Source organism: Vidua macroura, chromosome Z (genome assembly GCF_024509145.1).
Source record: "Vidua macroura isolate BioBank_ID:100142 chromosome Z, ASM2450914v1, whole genome shotgun sequence".
Classification (NCBI taxonomy): domain Eukaryota; kingdom Metazoa; phylum Chordata; class Aves; order Passeriformes; family Viduidae; genus Vidua; species Vidua macroura.
The window spans coordinates 38,744,444-38,761,846 of NC_071611.1; the positions used below are offsets into that span (position 1 = coordinate 38,744,444).

The 17,403-nt window shown below is 36.6% G+C and overlaps 1 protein-coding gene across 4 annotated transcripts in view; it reads right to left on the reverse strand.

Moving 5' to 3' along the window:
- Positions 1-17,403, reverse strand: part of NIPBL (NIPBL cohesin loading factor) — a 151,795-nt gene that overhangs the window by 79,422 nt on the left and 54,970 nt on the right. For all 4 annotated transcript variants that reach the window (XM_054004299.1, XM_054004301.1, XM_054004297.1 and 1 more), the window contains exons 4-8: positions 16,989-17,119; positions 7,041-7,140; positions 5,289-5,440; positions 3,957-4,117; positions 1,037-1,130 (exon numbers count right to left, since the gene is read on the reverse strand). In XM_054004299.1, coding sequence (XP_053860274.1) covers positions 1,037-1,130; positions 3,957-4,117; positions 5,289-5,440; positions 7,041-7,140; positions 16,989-17,119 — 638 coding nt within the window. The remainder of the gene's footprint in view (positions 1-1,036; positions 1,131-3,956; positions 4,118-5,288; positions 5,441-7,040; positions 7,141-16,988; positions 17,120-17,403) is intronic.

Genomic DNA, 17,403 nt, shown 5'->3' on the forward strand with positions numbered 1-17,403 from the left:
CACATTATATCAGGTTTTATCCAACCTGATCCTGAAAACCTCCAAGGATAGAAAATTCATAGATTCTATGGGGATCCTTTTCCACTGCTTGATTTCACTGTCCCGATAGTGAAAAAGTTTATTCTTAGATCTAGTTAGAACCTCCTATTTAAATTTAAGTCCATTGTATTTCATCCTTCTTCCATAACAATGAAAAGACTGACTCAGATCTTCCTAATAATCCCTTATAGGCATGGAAAAGCTACCCTGAGGTCCACCCTTGACAAACATGTCTTTTATCCAGGCTGCATAGTGCCTTCACCTTTTCTGTAATCTCCAGCATCTTCTGTCCTCTTCACTGCCTAAACTGATCACCCAGTAAGACTTTCTTTTTTTTTTTTTCTGGTCTATAGAGAAGAAAGCACTGTTTCATTTGTCAATTATTGCCCTGTAAATGTACAACCACTGAAAAAGAATATTAACAAGAATATGTCCCAACTCCTACCTTACCAAGTGGATTTTAGTATAAAGAATTATTTTGAGCAGATTTTTTTCTGTTTTCTCTCAACTGACAGACAGTTCACCCTATACCTCTCCACAGCTAAGGTTTTCAGGCTTCATTTATGCTGTGTGTATTGAGCTCATTTATTTTCATATTTTTAAAACTTCATTATTGTAATTAAGACAAGTGCTGCATGTTAAAATACTTCTGAGATGGTTAAGGGTTCAATACTCGTAATGCTGCCTTTAAAACTTTTCTTAAGTAGAGCAACTGAATTATTATAAAGAATTTAATTCTCAGATTGGAAAGGATTTTAAATCCTTCTGTCCTCCATAAATTTGAGCTTTATTTTGAAGGATGATAGGTTAATTGTCACACCATCACAAATTTCTTCTGGATCAGGGCTCAAAATAATTTTGCATCCAAAACATAATGGCATAGTCTGTAGTACTATTTAAATACAAAACTCAGGAGAAAAAACGAAATATCTCTTTATATTCTCTGTTCTTTCAAACTGGGAAAAATAAATTGACATATATATGACTGCTAGACTACCTTTAAGGGCTCCATCACTTCCAGCTGGAGAGCAGACTGACTGTGGTGACCTCAAGGAAAAAGACGCAGCATTCCTTATTGAAGGATCGCCATCCTAAAGTAAGAATAATAAAAAAGTTAACATATGAACATAAACACCTGTTAAAATAAAAATTGAAATTAGTACATAAATTGATAAAATAGATTGGGCAAAAAGCACACAAGAAATACTTGTGTATTATAATACTTGTGTATACTTGTGTAGAAACAGAGTCACATTAAAATCTTTGTAAATTAGACTATTAAACTATAATATAAGCAATGCTCCAATCAGACTTAAGAAGAATCTATAATCACACAAAAGGCACACAAAAATAAATCTTTGTGTATATTTTCTAGCTAGACAAGCACTTTTGCGTTTACACTAAGATTCCATTTAGAACTTTTTGTTGCAAGTACTCATTGTCAAGAGCTGTAGAGCAGATGCATGACCTTTATACAACACCATTCGAAATAAATAGTTTAAAATGGTTTTTAAAACTCCATTTTTTACATAACCTACTCTTAAAAGATTGTCTAGAATGCTACCTCGCTTTTATAGTTCAACAAAGTAACACTTTTTATTTGTATCCTCAGCATACAGAAGCCAGGATTGAACAGAATTTCTACCAGTCCCATTCCTCTCATGTAAAACACAGCTAGAGTGATTTTAGCTGTAAGACTTAAACAGGAAACAACTCAATAGCAATATGAAGCACTTCCCCAACCTGCTCCAAAGCAATTAATAATTTCTGACAACATTTTTCACAATATAATACTAATTGCAATGCAATTATGTCCATGCTCTATTTTTAGCAATGTAAATGTGTATTTTTTACCTGCACACTATCCTTATATAAAATGTGAAATGCACTATTCCAATCTCCATTCAGAGTTTTACATGGGTTTTTCCAATGCTTTTGTGGAGCCCTCTGCTGGTCACAACTACTCATTCATGCAGTGCCCTAACTAAACTTCAGCTATAGAATGGTATTTCCCACTTAGACTACTGCTTTCTATACAGCATCTGTAAGAATGTTTGGGGAAAAAAAAAAAAAAAGCTAGAAAAATCTGTATCTATGAAGACAAAATTTCTATAATTACAAACAAATTCTAAAAATGTAATTCTTCCAAAAGGTACAGAAATACAAATTAATGAAGTCTCCAAAGAAGTTCTACAGTTATTTCATGTTTCCTAATTAAGTTGATTATTTCAGTAGTTAACATTCTAATGTGGCTCTTGAGGTATCTGTATAAAAGTAATTTTTTCACATAGCCTTTTCTTTGCTTTATTTTTTAATCTGAATTATCTGTGTGATAAATGCTTTTTAGCCTTTTGACCAATATAAACCCAATTAACAGAATGTTCAAAGATTTAATTGTAATTATGTTTTTACACGTCTGCATGAAAGAAACCAGCATTCAGTAGTGAGACAGAAAGCAAAATTGGTGTTTCAAGGAGATAGCAGCCTCCTTGATAGATGGACAATCACACTCTGTATGTGGCCAAACAGTCAAATTCCATGTGCGTAGCCATAGACTAGGCTGTACCTTATGAAGGGGTAGATGACACTGCTAAAAGGGAGAGTTTGAGGTTTATGGACTTAAGGTGATTACAACTCCAAGAACACAGATCCATAAGAAATCAGATTTCATCAGTTTTATCACCTATGGACACTTATCACACAATTAGATTAGATTTTTTTTCTTTCCATTCACAGACCTAAACTTACACTATGGTGTTAATTACGATTTTTTTTTTTTTTTTGCAAGAGTGCTTGCAAAAAGAGTTGTTACCTTCTGAGGAAATTCTCCTGGGCAAAGGAGTTTAATTATATTAATATTCAGACCAGCACAATAAAATGAGTTCTGTATCAAAAGTATATGATGTTATTTTAAGTGAAATTGAACTGATATCCTATTGAGTTACTCAATTAGCTACTGCACTGAAATTATGGAACTGACATTTTTTTCCCAAACTTTTCTTTGATTCGTAATAAATCTCAGAAGCACACCCATATTGAAAAATAAGCTTAATAACTTCTTATCAGGTATGTTTTATTAAGTCAGGAGAAGATCTTTAACCATGATTGTCAAAAACACAGGCAAAGACAACTTCTACTAAATTAACTAAACAGACTAACTAGGTATACAACATTTTGGGTAGAGATGTCATTCCTAACACAGCTCACAGCTGACAAATTTTCAGAAACATGCATTTACACTTCCCTAATTTGGACCTTCACCAAATGATCAATAATGTTCTAGGAATGCTCTCAAGTTTACAAAAAATTGTCCTTAAATTGAATGAATATGTAGCGAGCCTTTAAGGGTGTACTTGCTGATTTTACATTTCAGAGAAACACAATGTATTAACTTTTTTAAAGCAATAAAATCCTAAAATGAATAAAAATAATTTAAGTTCTTGACTTTTTGGATTCTTAAAATACTCATTCATAAAGGTCTTCTCCAAAGTAGAAAAAGCTGCAACATTATAATTATTATTCATACAGAGATGCAAAACTTTATTCAATATTCTTCAAACTGTTTTCTGTATTATAGTTTCTAAAATCAGCTTTAAAAGTTATAATTAAAAATAAAACACAGGTACCACATATGCACCATTAAGAAAGTGCACAAACAGATAAAAATGCAAGTTACAACATTTATTACTTTCTATGTCTACCATTTCTCCAATTAGATCAGCCAAAGAGGATGTACTATGTTTTGACAGTCTGTCCATTTTCAAATGAGTCTACAGATCTGAAATTGAAATCTATTGTCAGTAGTTTAATTCCTCAACAGCATCATAAAATATCTGACTTCTAAGGCAGTTAAACACATACTTGCTTAATCATAGTAAATATCTGCTTAATCATAATAAATTGATTAGGTAACATACATCACTACTGAGTCTGTGCACCATCTGTAGGTAGTCTTCATTTGAGCCATGTCTAGAATTATCAGCATGATGATTAGCTGAATTTCCAGACAACTGACTTGAAACTTTATTTTCATGGAGATTCCTCATCCCAGCTGTGACAATGGGACTGGATACGGAAGCTGGAATACAAAAAAATTAACTATATTGATACAGCCATGCAGTCATAAACTTGAAAAGATTCAGAGGAAACACCCTAATGGTGGATATCAAAACACTGGATGCAAGAGGTCTGGAATCTGAACAAGAATCCAACTTGCTACAAATATCTTGATTACAAACACATTAGCTAAGATTTTTCAAAAGGATTTAAAATATTAATTCCATGTACAAATTAGCCAATTTTCTCTCCATATCTATTCTAATTATAGTCAGTAACTTCCTTACTGATTACAGAAAACTTTGTTTACTTCTATATAACTTGAACTCACTACCTTAGTAACTTTCAAGGTGTTCATGGGACATACAACATTACATACAAAACAGCTGTATATATATTCTATTCTGTATATATATATTGTGTATATATATATAGTATTATATATATATCATATATATAATATATACTATATATTGTATATATTATATATATATTGTGTATATATATGTATAATATGTATATATTCTATTCTGTATATATATTCACAATGTTAAACTTTAAGAAAAAATTATTTAAAAGAATCCAGTAGAATTCTACTTGCCAACTAAAAAAAATGCCCTAGATACTTTAATACTGTTCATGTGTTCAGGATTGTTTTCAGACAAGGGAAGAACAAAAAATCCATTTGTTCTGAAGGTCATCTTTGCCAGTTACTGCATACCTTGAGCATAATTCTAGCCAATGTAGAATTAATCGGACACTAAAAAGGGCCAGTAAGGCTAAAGAATCTCTGAAGTTAACTAAAGAATCTCTAAAGTTAAGAAAACTTAACTTTTCATTGGCAGAAATGAGGTTTTCCCTAGTACATGTGATGCTCACAGCTAACAAATACAACTTTTGGGTTGTTCAGATTGTTTTCATTGTCACATATACAGAGCAACGATGCAAATTGGGCACAAATAGGGGAGCATTGCAACATTAATGTGTTTTACCTTTTCTTCTTCTGTTTAATATTTTTAAAACAAAGTAGATACCACCACATTTTCCAGCCAAAAAACAAAGCTTAAATATACCTGCCTCAAAGATTTGCATTGAGTATGTGACTCCTTCAAAGAAATTAGAAACCGTGAAATGTGCACATGGAAGTAAAGTTGACATGAAATAAGAGAATGAAATAAACATCACAGACTTACCTTGCTGCATTTGAGGATGAGCTGTATAACTTGGAGGATGTGAATATGGCATGTATCCTGCAGGGCTTTGAGGAGCATATGGACTAGGCACTGGACTGTTCTGTTGTGCCAAAAATCTGTTAGCAGAGCTTGTCTGTGGTGGCACAAACCGGCTAAAAAGAAAACAAAATTGCAGAATAGTTATTAAAATTGAGAATAGCAAATATAGACAAATTCATTATTTCTTTGGAAGTTATACCTTCAGAAGATGAAAATTCCTTTAAGATGAAAAAAGCCCCCAACACATCTGAGAACTTCCTTCAGAAGCAGTATTTTAAGCTATCTATACTTTCCTAACTGCACGTCTTACTGAAGAGTCAGCAGATAATAAAAAGCATTCATAAGACCTTCACCTAGGGAAGGGAAACAATGACACACATAGGTATGGAAATTAGATCTGCAATTTCCTAAAGTTAATCTCCGAAGTTTGAATGACAGTGACAGCAAATGTTTTAAACAACTTGGTCACTAGGATTAACAAGGAGCCATTTACTCTTTCTTCACTTTTCAGCAAGGTTCCAAATAACTCCATCTAACAGAACTACACTATCAAAACACAGGAATGCTATAGGCAGTTAGGTACGACCTGACGCAAGTCCACTGAACACAACTTCCTCTTTCACTGGCTTTATCTTAGACTCGTTCTACAGATAAGAAGCCATAAAAATAGCATTGACTTGCGACAATAATACATGCACATTATTACTTACATTCTTATATGAGTTTCTCAAAATTAAAATAACCAAATAAATACATCAGTAAGTACATCACAAGCTATCACAATCCCAAGTTCTAAACAGGAACTCCATGAAGGTAAGCTTCCATAGAAAGAAACAGCAAAGTACTTAACATAAGGATTTTGCAAGGATTTCAAGAGAACTTTGTACTATTCATTGTAATATTCACAACTCAAACAACCTTTTTAGATATCCCTTTTAGATTTAAAAGTTTTAAAGTGTGTTGGTTGTTGTGAAGATACAGAACATTTCATTTGCCAGTTACAGTAACTTGAAGGGAAACCTGAAATCAGTTTATTTTAATAATGATATCTAATAACTGAAGATGGGACCTGTTAAAGCCCAGTATCTGGGTTGAAACTACAAGCAGAACTCTCTCCTCTCATCCAGAGTATTTTAATATATTAGTAAAAGCATAAATTATACGTAAATGCTACTTGCAAACACTCAAAAACTTAAAAAAACAAAAATCTGATGAGGATTCTGCTGGAAGATTGGCCAAACTACCGGGCCTATCTTTCTGCAAGAAGCTTTTTGCATAACTGTTACAGTAGTACTCCATGCTTTTACAAATCTTTCCCACCATTCTGCTGAACCAGTACTGGGACAAGCTGGAACACACCAGTCTATTCTGTCCTATCCTCTTGTCACCAGTGTCAGCTTCTGACATGGGTAGAAGACAGCCAGATGGTAACAGGAGGCAGAGGGAGTCCTTAGGCAGGAAAGTCTGGCCAAATTATGGGATGGAGTGAGAGAGAGGAGAATTCATGATGAATCCTTAGAATACAGGGATTAGTTCACTGACAGAAAGATGTTTCTTTGCATATGAAGAAACTTACCCTGCTATCAGGCAAATGCCAAATTTGTCATGACACTGACCATCTTCCACTTACATATTTGCAACAAGAATTGGCTGTCAGTGTAGGAACAACTTGTAGTTCACTCCCCTCCCACCCCATTTAAAAGAAAGGATTACCTGGAAGGGCTATGTGAGATAGTGGTTTGTTGATAATTGGAAGATGCAGGACTACCACGCATGGAATTCTGAGAAATATTAAACTGTGACATCATCATCCCTATTAAAAAAAAAGATAGCAGCATTACTTTACACACATTTCCTTTTCAATCCATGAAGTATCTCATTTCAGATTCTATTACATACAACGAGATTATGAACTTTAATGACATTATAAAATTTATTGACATTAAAATCATCTACCCACAACTGCTAAAAAAAATAGAAATTACTGGATCCATGTGTGATGTCCATTTTACATCATGACATAAAAGTGTTCTCTAAAGTTGTGTTAAATCAGCAAATATTAACAGTAGGTTCTTCATCTCTTAGTTAGAACTTCTTAAGTCAAAATCTACTAGTAAAGAGAAACATTTTAAACCAGGACATATATTCTGCACCTGAGGCTAGTGCGTACAATACTTTTTGTGCGAATAAGCAAAAGATTTGGCAGATTCACAAGTCAGAACACAGAAAACTCATCTTAGTTGTTGGAGCAACTATAGCAATCCTAGGTTGAGTGCCGCAAGATATTCTCACTGCTCCAATAATATTTAGTGGTCTCTTTCAACCCAGAGACAAAAGCTTTCTATTCCACCTCTATTAAGCTTAGAGGGAATGTTTTCAAAGAACGTGCTGAACTATTTCAGTTGCAAAGCAGAACCAATATCCCAGCTGTGACTCGTACAGCTAGTAGATAACCACAGTCATGTGTTGGAAGTTCAGGTGTTGAACTGGCAAGACATATGTATCAATGTTCTTGAAACTAACTAATTTAAGAGGCATTTGAACAATGCCCTTAATTCGACTGAATTTTCAGTCAGCCCTGAAGTTGTCAGGTGGCTGGGTTAGATGATCATAGTAGGTCTCTTCCAACTGAACTATTCTATTCTATTCTGACTCACATTGGATTAACAGGAATTTAAAGGAATCTTGTTTTTCCTCTCTTCAATACAGGAAAAAAGAATATCCTAACAACTACATGACAAGGTGACATAGAAACACACAAATGTAAATGAATTTGCAGTTATTTTAGTGACAGAATATCTTACAGCTAAAAAAGTGCCAGAACTCATGAATATACAATGTCTTGGGACACCACAGCAAGTGATCTATAGCCTTTTATAGAAACTCATTAATAGTACAAATATTTTAGATAGACAAAAGTCCCCAATATGAAATTGTTGGAAGAATTTTGTTAATCCTACAGTTGCTATCCATCAGTTTCAATTACTGCAATAATCACACATGCAAAACTAGTTTCAGAAAACCTCCCCTGTCACCCTCTTTTCTCCTCTACTTTTTCCAGCAGAGACAGTGATAATCCCACAGGAATTAAGCCATTACTACCTCCCTAGTAGGTGGCAAATGTTGCATTCCATGTACTAATACTATAGCACACTAATACTGGCCCTGAGTAGGAGTTAAAGTCCTATGTTGTGCTAAAAAAAGTAAGGTATTTCGATACCTCAATATAGAGTACATTTCAGTGTCCGGAGTTATCAGATGGGGACTCCTCAACTTCTACTAGATTTGTTTAAATAGATGCTGTTTGTCTCACATAGAGGCAAGTGAACATAAAATCCCAGGGATTTTTTTATGCTGAAAGGAGCTCCCAGCATGCCCACTGTCCCCTCACCTCTCACTGCCATTCTCAACACAGCTAGGTACAATATTTCAGCCAAACAAGTAACATTCCTGTACAGAAAGCTGACATAATGTAACCATATCAGCATGAACTACTGTCCTGGGGTGACTTCATGATGCTTGTATCCCCATCCATATGTTTAGCCAAGAAATGAGTTTTACACCATTAAGACTGGTTCTGAGAGCAAAGGGGGGAGAGCAGAAGCACGGAGCTTGTTATCAGAAACTGCACTTGCTCCCTTGCATTCTTCTCCTGGACTGTCTTATCTGCAGCATGAACAGACAGCAGGACAGACCTCTCCTTTGCTTTTTGTTAGTTTTTAGCTAGCTGATGCAGAGAAGTTCCCTAGACTACAGCTTTTCTTTTTCTTGGAACTGTTCGAACCTACTCTAGACTGAAAACCCAGAATGGCACCAGGAACTCACATCTGTGGCCCACCAGGGCCTAGGACACTGAATTCCAGCACCATTGGGACTGATAAGAGACTGAGTGAGCCAAGCTACAGCCCACAAAGGGGACTTTCTGAGTTTGTCATCTCTTCAGAGCAGTGAGAGGTTTTATTGTTTAATATTGTTCATTTTTTTTGTGCTGATGAATGCTTTGCATGTTAAATAAACAGGTTTTTTCCACTTTTCTCCAAAGAAATATTTTCCCAAACCAGTTGGGCGGGAGTACCGTTTGAATCTGCTTTCTAAAGAGCCCCTTTAGAAGTTTTCTCCGAAAATTGCCCTAAACCAGGACAAATACATTTTTTGGTGCCTAATGTGAGAAAGTGGAAAAACCTGTACTGACTGCATTTTCATTGTACCTACACCGTATCAGGATAAAGCAATCATTGGCCATGTTGCTTGAATTCATGATGTCTCTCTGGGTGGAGGCCTTTACGTGTTTCTGGTCCACAGGCTTTTTAAAGTTTGAATGCCTTTCTAGTCCCTAGGCTTATTTTCTTACCCGGAAATAGCTCCAGTATTGTCCCCAATACTTAGGTTTTACAGTAGAGGGGCACGGATTAGAATAGCCATTATGCTGGGCTCAATAATAATGATTTATAGGGAATTTACAAAGGTACTAGAGTCTATTTCAGATAAGTATGGTTTATGGTTTCTTTGTCCTACCCTGCGTTCTAGTTCCAGTAGCATGTTTTGGGAGTCCATTGGTAATTGCACTCAGTTTCTCAGAAGAAGAGCAGGGGATAAGGCTTTTCAGCCTTCCCTTTCCTTCTTCTCCTTTGAATCTGTTAACTCGCTTTTCTCAGAATGTTTCAGAATGTTTCCCCTGAATGTTAAAGGGACCAACTTCCTGGTATTTAATCTAGTAAGCTTCCTCTATATAGTCTACAGCTTCTCTAGAATGGGGGCTGAGGTGTCCAGAGGAGTTAATGAGACCCCTAACTCAGAAGCAGACCAGGTATAGAAAATTCTGGGTGGTGTAGCAAATAGGAGAGAATGGGTCCAATCCTGAAGGTATTTTCTGGTCCCCCAGCCTAAGAATTTTCACATTAACAAATTCAGAACTCAGATGAGGTGGGGAAATATCTGGAAGAGAATTGCCATGACGACTCTAAGGAAAAAAATATCATTGCAGTAAGCTGGGTCCTGGCATATGCTTATCACACGCTACTAGATACTGTAGGGCGGCAGATAGAGGCAGTGGGCAGGGAGATAAATCAGCAGCTACCCCAGTCACTCAGGCTGCAGCCAACACCCCAGCTACTCAGGTTGTAGCTAAACCAGACAGTGAGCCTAAGCCACTGGCAGTCATTGCGGTAAAGAAGTACACAAGCAAAACTGATTGGCCAGTGATCCATGATGATGATGATCCGGGGAAGGACCCTCAGCGCCAATTACTGACACAGAAGTTGGAGTCAAAGCAACTGACACAAGATCAAAAGTCACTATTGAGTCCTTTTCCCTGAAGAATCTTCATAGCCTAAGAAAAGATTACACTCAATGACCAGATGAAAATTCTATAATTAGTTGGTTAGTCAGTCTTTGGGATGCTGCAGGCAAGGCTACAATTCTGAACAATACTGAAGTGAGGCATTTGGGATCCCTGTCACATGATCCCGTCATCAACCAAGGAATGATGAGGAGGGCTAACCCTCACAGCCTCTGGGCATGGGTCCTGGGAAGCGTGGCACAAAGATATCTATGTGCAGATGATCCCTATATGCAGCAAACCCAGCGGAAGACCACGGAACAAGGGATTCAGCGCTTGAGAGAAACAGCAGTAACAAAAATGGTCTTCTCAGATGACCTAAACACTGTAAATCTGGACTTGGTACCATGTACATCCATGATGTGGCAAAAACTTACACAACTTAGGCTACAAAAATATGCTCCAGCAATAATGAAGCGGGATGACAGGGATGAGATTGTGCTTGATATGGTGAAGAAGCTCCGAGCATATGCAGATGCTGTGAATGGCCCAACACATGCAAGAATTGCAGCGGTGGAAACACGTCTGCAGAAATTAGAAGATAAGATAGAGGAGAATCATAAGAAACTCAGAGAAGAGATTAGAGAAGAAATGAAAGAGGGCTTTCTCCAAAAAATGGCAATATAGATCAGAAGTTCTAGTATCAAACGCAGACATTCTCCAGATGGGGAAGAAGGTACACCCCACGAGCTGAGCCGTGGTTTTTCCTGCGTGATTGTGGAGAAAACATGAGGAGATGGGATGGAAAATCTACTACTGCTCTGGCACAATGGGCACTTAAATTAAAAGACAGCAAGACTCAGAGAAGTTCCACCAAAAAAGAAGCAGCTCCGGTAGCCCGTAGCCAAACTACCAGATATGACGATAATGACATGTCCGATCCCCTTAAAAAAACCTCCAAGACATACACCCAAGTCAAAAAGGATAGCCGAGATTGGAGGAGCCCTGCCTCTATCCAGGTAGAAGCTAGGGAAAACCATATTTTTTAGACTGTGTGAATTTGTTGGCCTACCACATGAAAACTACAAAAATATGAAGCCTTTGTCAACACTGGTGTGCAGTGCACATTAATCCTATCGAGACAGGTGGGGGCAAAATCTATTTCTATTGCAAGCGTGACAGGGGGATCACAAGACTTTACTTTAGTAGAAGCTCATGTAAGTCTAACTAGAAATGAGTGGAAGGAACACCCTATTGTGACTAGCTCAAAAGCCCCATTCATTTTAGACACAGATTTCCTCCAAAGTGAGTATTTCAAAAAACCAAAGGTACTTAGGTGGGTGTTTAAGATAGCAGCTATAAAGACAGAGAGCGTCAAACAACTGAACACCTTGCCTAGACTATCAGAAAACCCATCTGCAGTAAGACTCTGAAGGCAGAGTACCAACTGCCACTTTGACAGTGCACCACCAACAGTACAGAACAACTACATGATTACCATCCGTAAGATAATCCATAAGCTAAAGAGCCAAAGAGTGATCAGCAAAACCCACTCACCTTTCAACAGCCAATTTGACCTATATGCAAATCTGAAGGAGAATGGAGATTGACTAAGGACTATCGTGCCTTAAATTAAGTGACTCCACCATAGGGTACTACTATGGCAGACACATTAGAGCTCCAGTACAAGCTAAAGTCCAAGGCAGCGAAGTTGTATGCCACTATTGACATTGCTAATGTGATTTTCTCCATTCCTTCAACAACAGAATGCAGGCCTCAGTCTACCTTCACATAAAAGGGAATGCAGTACACCTAGAACTGACTGCCCCAGGGGTGAAAGCACAGTCCTACCCTCTGCCATGGACTAATCCAAGCTACACTAGGAAAGGGTAAAGCTCCAGAACACCTGTAATACTTTGATGACATCATTGTGTAGGAGAACATAACAGCAGAAATGTTTGAAAAAGGAGAAAAAAAATTCAGTTTCTCCTAAAAGCCAATTTCACTGTCAAAAACAGCAAAGTTAAGGGACCCGCTCAAGAGATCCAATTCCCAACAGTAAAGTAGTAAGATAGACAGTGTCAAATTCCCACCACTGTCATCAACAAGATCACAACAATATGTCCACCAAAGAACAAAAAAGAAACACAAGCTTTCTTAAGCGCCATAAGTTTTTCGAGAATGCATACTCCTAAGTACAACCAGATTGTAAGCCTATCTACCTGGTCACCTGCAAGAAGAACGTAGGGTTTTCCAGTGGAGCCCTAAACAAAAACAAGCCTTCACCCAGATCAAGCAAGAAATCATTCATACAATAGCCCTTAGCCCAGTCAAGACAAGACCAGATATAAAGAACATGCTCTACTCTATAGCCAAAAGCCATGGTCTGCCCTAGACCCTGTAGCAGAAAGTGCCTAGTGAGATTCAGTCAACCACTAAGATTTTAAAGTTGAAGTTACAGAGGGTCTAAAGTCAACACTCCAACAAAGCAAAACATTTTAGCAGCCTACAAAAGAGTCCAAACCACCTCAAAAGTCATCGGCACTAAAGCACAACTCCTGGCTCCCAGACAATCAGTGCTGAGGTAAATGTTCAAAACAGAAGTTCCCTCTACCCACCATACTACCAGTGCCACACCGAACAAGTAGATTATTATAATCATACAGCGTGCCTGTATTAGAAATTTAAATCACCCTGGGATTTTAGAGATAATTAAAAATTGACCTAAAAGTGAAAACTCTAGTCTCACTAATAAAGAGAAACAAGAAATGACATGGGCTAAAAAAGCTCCACCATACAACCAGCTGCCAGCAGAAGAAACATGTTACACTCTTTTTACTAATTGTTCTTGTCACATTGTAGGGATGAAACAATATTAAAAAGCAGCTGTATAGAACCGAACACAACAAGTCACAAAATCTGCTAAAGGAAAAGGTAGATCAAGCCAACTCACTAAACTCAAAGCCATTCAACTAGACCTAGACACTGCTAAAAGAGAGAAATAGCTGAATTCATAGATATTAGCCAATGCTCTGTGGGGATTGTTAGAGAAATTAAAAAAAAAAAAAGTCAATTAACAGTGTAAAAGAAAACCAATTTAGGCTACTAAAGAGCAGAAAGACATTATGACCAAAATAGAGAAACTACCTATAAAAATTCACCATGTAAATGCCCATGTCCCCAAGAGTAAAGATAATGAGGAGCACCAAAACAATCAACAGGTAAATCAGGCTGCAAAAATATAAGTGTTAAAAATAGACTTAAATTAGCAACACAAGAGAGAGTTGTTCCTAGCTAAATAGGCTCATGATGCCTCAAGTCATCAAAGTAAAGATGTCACTTATAAGTAGGCACAAGACCAAGGAGTAAATTTAACCATAAAGAGTATTCTCAAGTTATCCAAGTTATCCATGATTATAAGACGTGTGCTGCGATCAAACAAACCAAGCAGTTAAAACCCCTATAATATGGTAGGCAGTAGTCCAAGTATAAGTATGGGGAGGCCTGGCAAATTAACTACATCACACTGCCCCAGACATGCCAAGGTAAGCACTACATGCTCACAATAATAAAAGCCACCACAGGATGGCTGGAGACCTACCCTGTGCCTCACACTACTGCCCGTAACACCATTCTAAGCATTAAGAAACAAATCTTTTAATGGCATAGTACCCCTAAAAAAATTAAATCAGACAACATAACTCATTTCACAAACACCCTTATCAACATCTAGGCTAAAAAACATGGTATTAAGTGAGTATATCATATCCCTTACCATGTACCAGCTGCAAGCAAAATAAAAAAGTACAATAGACTGTTAAAAGCCACCTTAAAAACACTGAGTAAGAGATCTTTCAAAAATTAAAAGCAGCATCTAGCAAAGGCCACCTAATTAGTTAAAATCCAAATTTCCACCAACCAAGCAGGCCCTGCCCAATCTAAGCCCCTGCATACAGTATACAGAAACAAAGTCCCAGTGATGCATGTCAGAGGTTTGTTAGAAAAGACAATTAAGATCAATTCTGCCTCAAGTACCAACAAACCCATTCATAGAGTTAACTTTGCTCAAAAACCAAGTTATACATAGTAGATAATTCAGAAAGATTAAGCAGCACAATGTGTGCCTCAGGGAGATCTGATTATTAAGTAAGAACTGTGTGTAAATATCCCTGTTTACTAAATGGTACTGCTATTGTCTATATATAGCTATACACTATCAATCAATCAATCTATCTATCTATCTATATGTAAAATGTATGTGTTTATAAAGCTAGAATATATGTTAGTTTTACTAGTTAGCTAACAACATAGAGGTAAGGAGTAGAATGTCCTAGGGTGACTTTTTAATGCCTATATCCCCATTTGTCTGTTTAACCCAGAAATAATTTTGGCACCTTTAAGACTGGTATTGAGAGAAAAAGAGGAGAGAAAAGAAGCACAGAGTTTGTTATCAGAAAATGCACTTGCTCCCCTGCATCCTTCTTTCCTAGACTATGTTATCTGTAACACAGACAGCGGGACAGAGCTGACCTTTGCTTTTAGTTAGTTTTTAGCTAGCTGAGGCATAAAAGCTCCCTAGACTATGGTTTTTCTTTTTCTTAGAACTGTTCAAACCTACTCTAGACTAAAATCCCAAAAGAGCACCAGGAGCTCACACCTGTAGCCCACCAGGGCCTAAGACACTGCATTCCAGTGCTGGAAAGACTAATAAAAAACAAAGCAAGCCAACCCACAGCCCATGAAGGGGACTTTCTGAGTTTGTCATCTCTTCAAAGTGGCAAGAAATTTTATTGTTTAATATTGTTCATTTTCTTATGCTAATGAATACTTTACCTGTTAAATAAACAGTTTTTTTCCACTCTTCTCTAAAGAAATCTTTTAGCAGACCAGTTAGAAGAGAGGCCGCTTAAAAATCTGCTTTCTAAAGGAGCCCCTTTAGAAGTTTTCTCCCAGATTTGCCCTAAACAAAGATAACTATATAGACAAAGTTTCAATTTTGTGCTTTAAATACAGAGTGCTCTTTTTAAGGACTTAAAAAATATATCTAGTTGTTTTCTCCTCCCTAATTTAAAACATGCTTTGAATCACAGATGTGGTAGTTTCTGGGTTAAAAGAATGACAGAAAACATATAATTTATTTTCTAATGCCATTGAAAAAAATCCCCTAATTTACTTAATCCTTGATGGAAAGCTCCTTCTCTCTCTCCCTTCTATACCTCTCCTATGGATGTCAGGGGCAGGAGCAAGACATGGAAGGCCCAATCCAGGTAATGTAAAAGAAGAAAAGAAAGAAAAAAACAAAACTAAACACCCCCCAACAGCAAAAAAACAGGTTTTCCAAGTTTCCAGACAGATAACTGTATATGTGATAATTATGTAATGAGAAAGAAGTAAAAACAAGACCCAAACACTGTGTCTGAAATGGATTTGAAATCAGTCTGTGGCCATTAGCACTACAGTATCTTTTATTTTTTCACATTGTTGTTATATTACTACATAGCATAGAAAACACCATCCTAGTGGAAACATTACTAGAATAAGATTCCTTACATATACTCCCAGTTTTACTACAATTTTTCTTCTTGTAAAAAAGCTATATGCATAAACCCATTTTAGCATTCCTACCAAATGGCAAAGAATGTACTTCATAAAATCATAACTCAAGGTTACATAAAAATTCTTGTACAGCTAAACTGTAGTACAGCAGCATACATGCTTTAGCTTGGATGGCTCAACAACAGGTGATTTTTCAGTTAGATATATATTCTTATTAAAAGTGCATGTGTGAAGATTTTTCCTTTTACATGCAAAAGTGCACTTGAGTTCTTGCATAAATGTAGAAAAGTTATTGAAGTAATTGACATTTATGGAAAGATGCATAAGGTTTTAGTCTCCCAAAATTCATAAACAGATTAAAGCTGTAGGGCACCACAAGTTACTAAGATGAGGAATGGCAGGGAGGAGCTGTTTAGGATGTCTCATTCAACCTCATTCCTTACTCCAGAACAGTTAAGTACTCTCACCGCAATGATACACTATAATCATATAGATTTTCAGTAAGATCAACACATATGTTTTCAACTTCAATTATCAAGACAAACATATGAACCTAGGCATAAAAAATTCAAAATAAAATCCAATTACTTATCCTAGAGATTAAACTTTGAGGTGAAATGAAATATTTTGTAGAATAATACCTGGTATTATCTTTTTACTATAGAATTGCTCTTAGAAGATGTTAAGGTACATAGCTTTAAATCACTATCAGACACAAGGCAAGGCATAAATACGACCACTGTGCTCCATATATTTGTGGTTAGTATCAGTCCCCATGATTTACAGAACAACATAAAATTAATCAATAAATAATCAAAAATCCTTACCGCTTTGTACCCCGTATCTGTTTTGCATGCTTTTCTCCCTGAAAACATTAGGATTCCTTGCCAGAATAGCCTGCAGCAAGACTGGTATATCTCCTTCTGGATCATCACTGCCAAGGTTATCTTTCAACTCTCTGGAATTGTGGAAGTAAGCAAATAAAGAGGCAAATGCATTTTCAAATTATAAGAAACTATGAGTCACATAAAAAAAAACCAAAACCAAAAAAACAAAAAAAAAAAAACCAAAACCAAAATGAAAGAAGACAATTTACTGTTAAAATATAGGAAAAATCAAGTCTGCAAAGCACTTCTTCCTGCCTCTATTTTTTTTCACCCTCTCCCTTAAGGAATGGTAGAAGAAATAGTCCTGCAAGTCCTAACAGTCATTTTCTGTTACTAAGCTCTTACATATATGTGG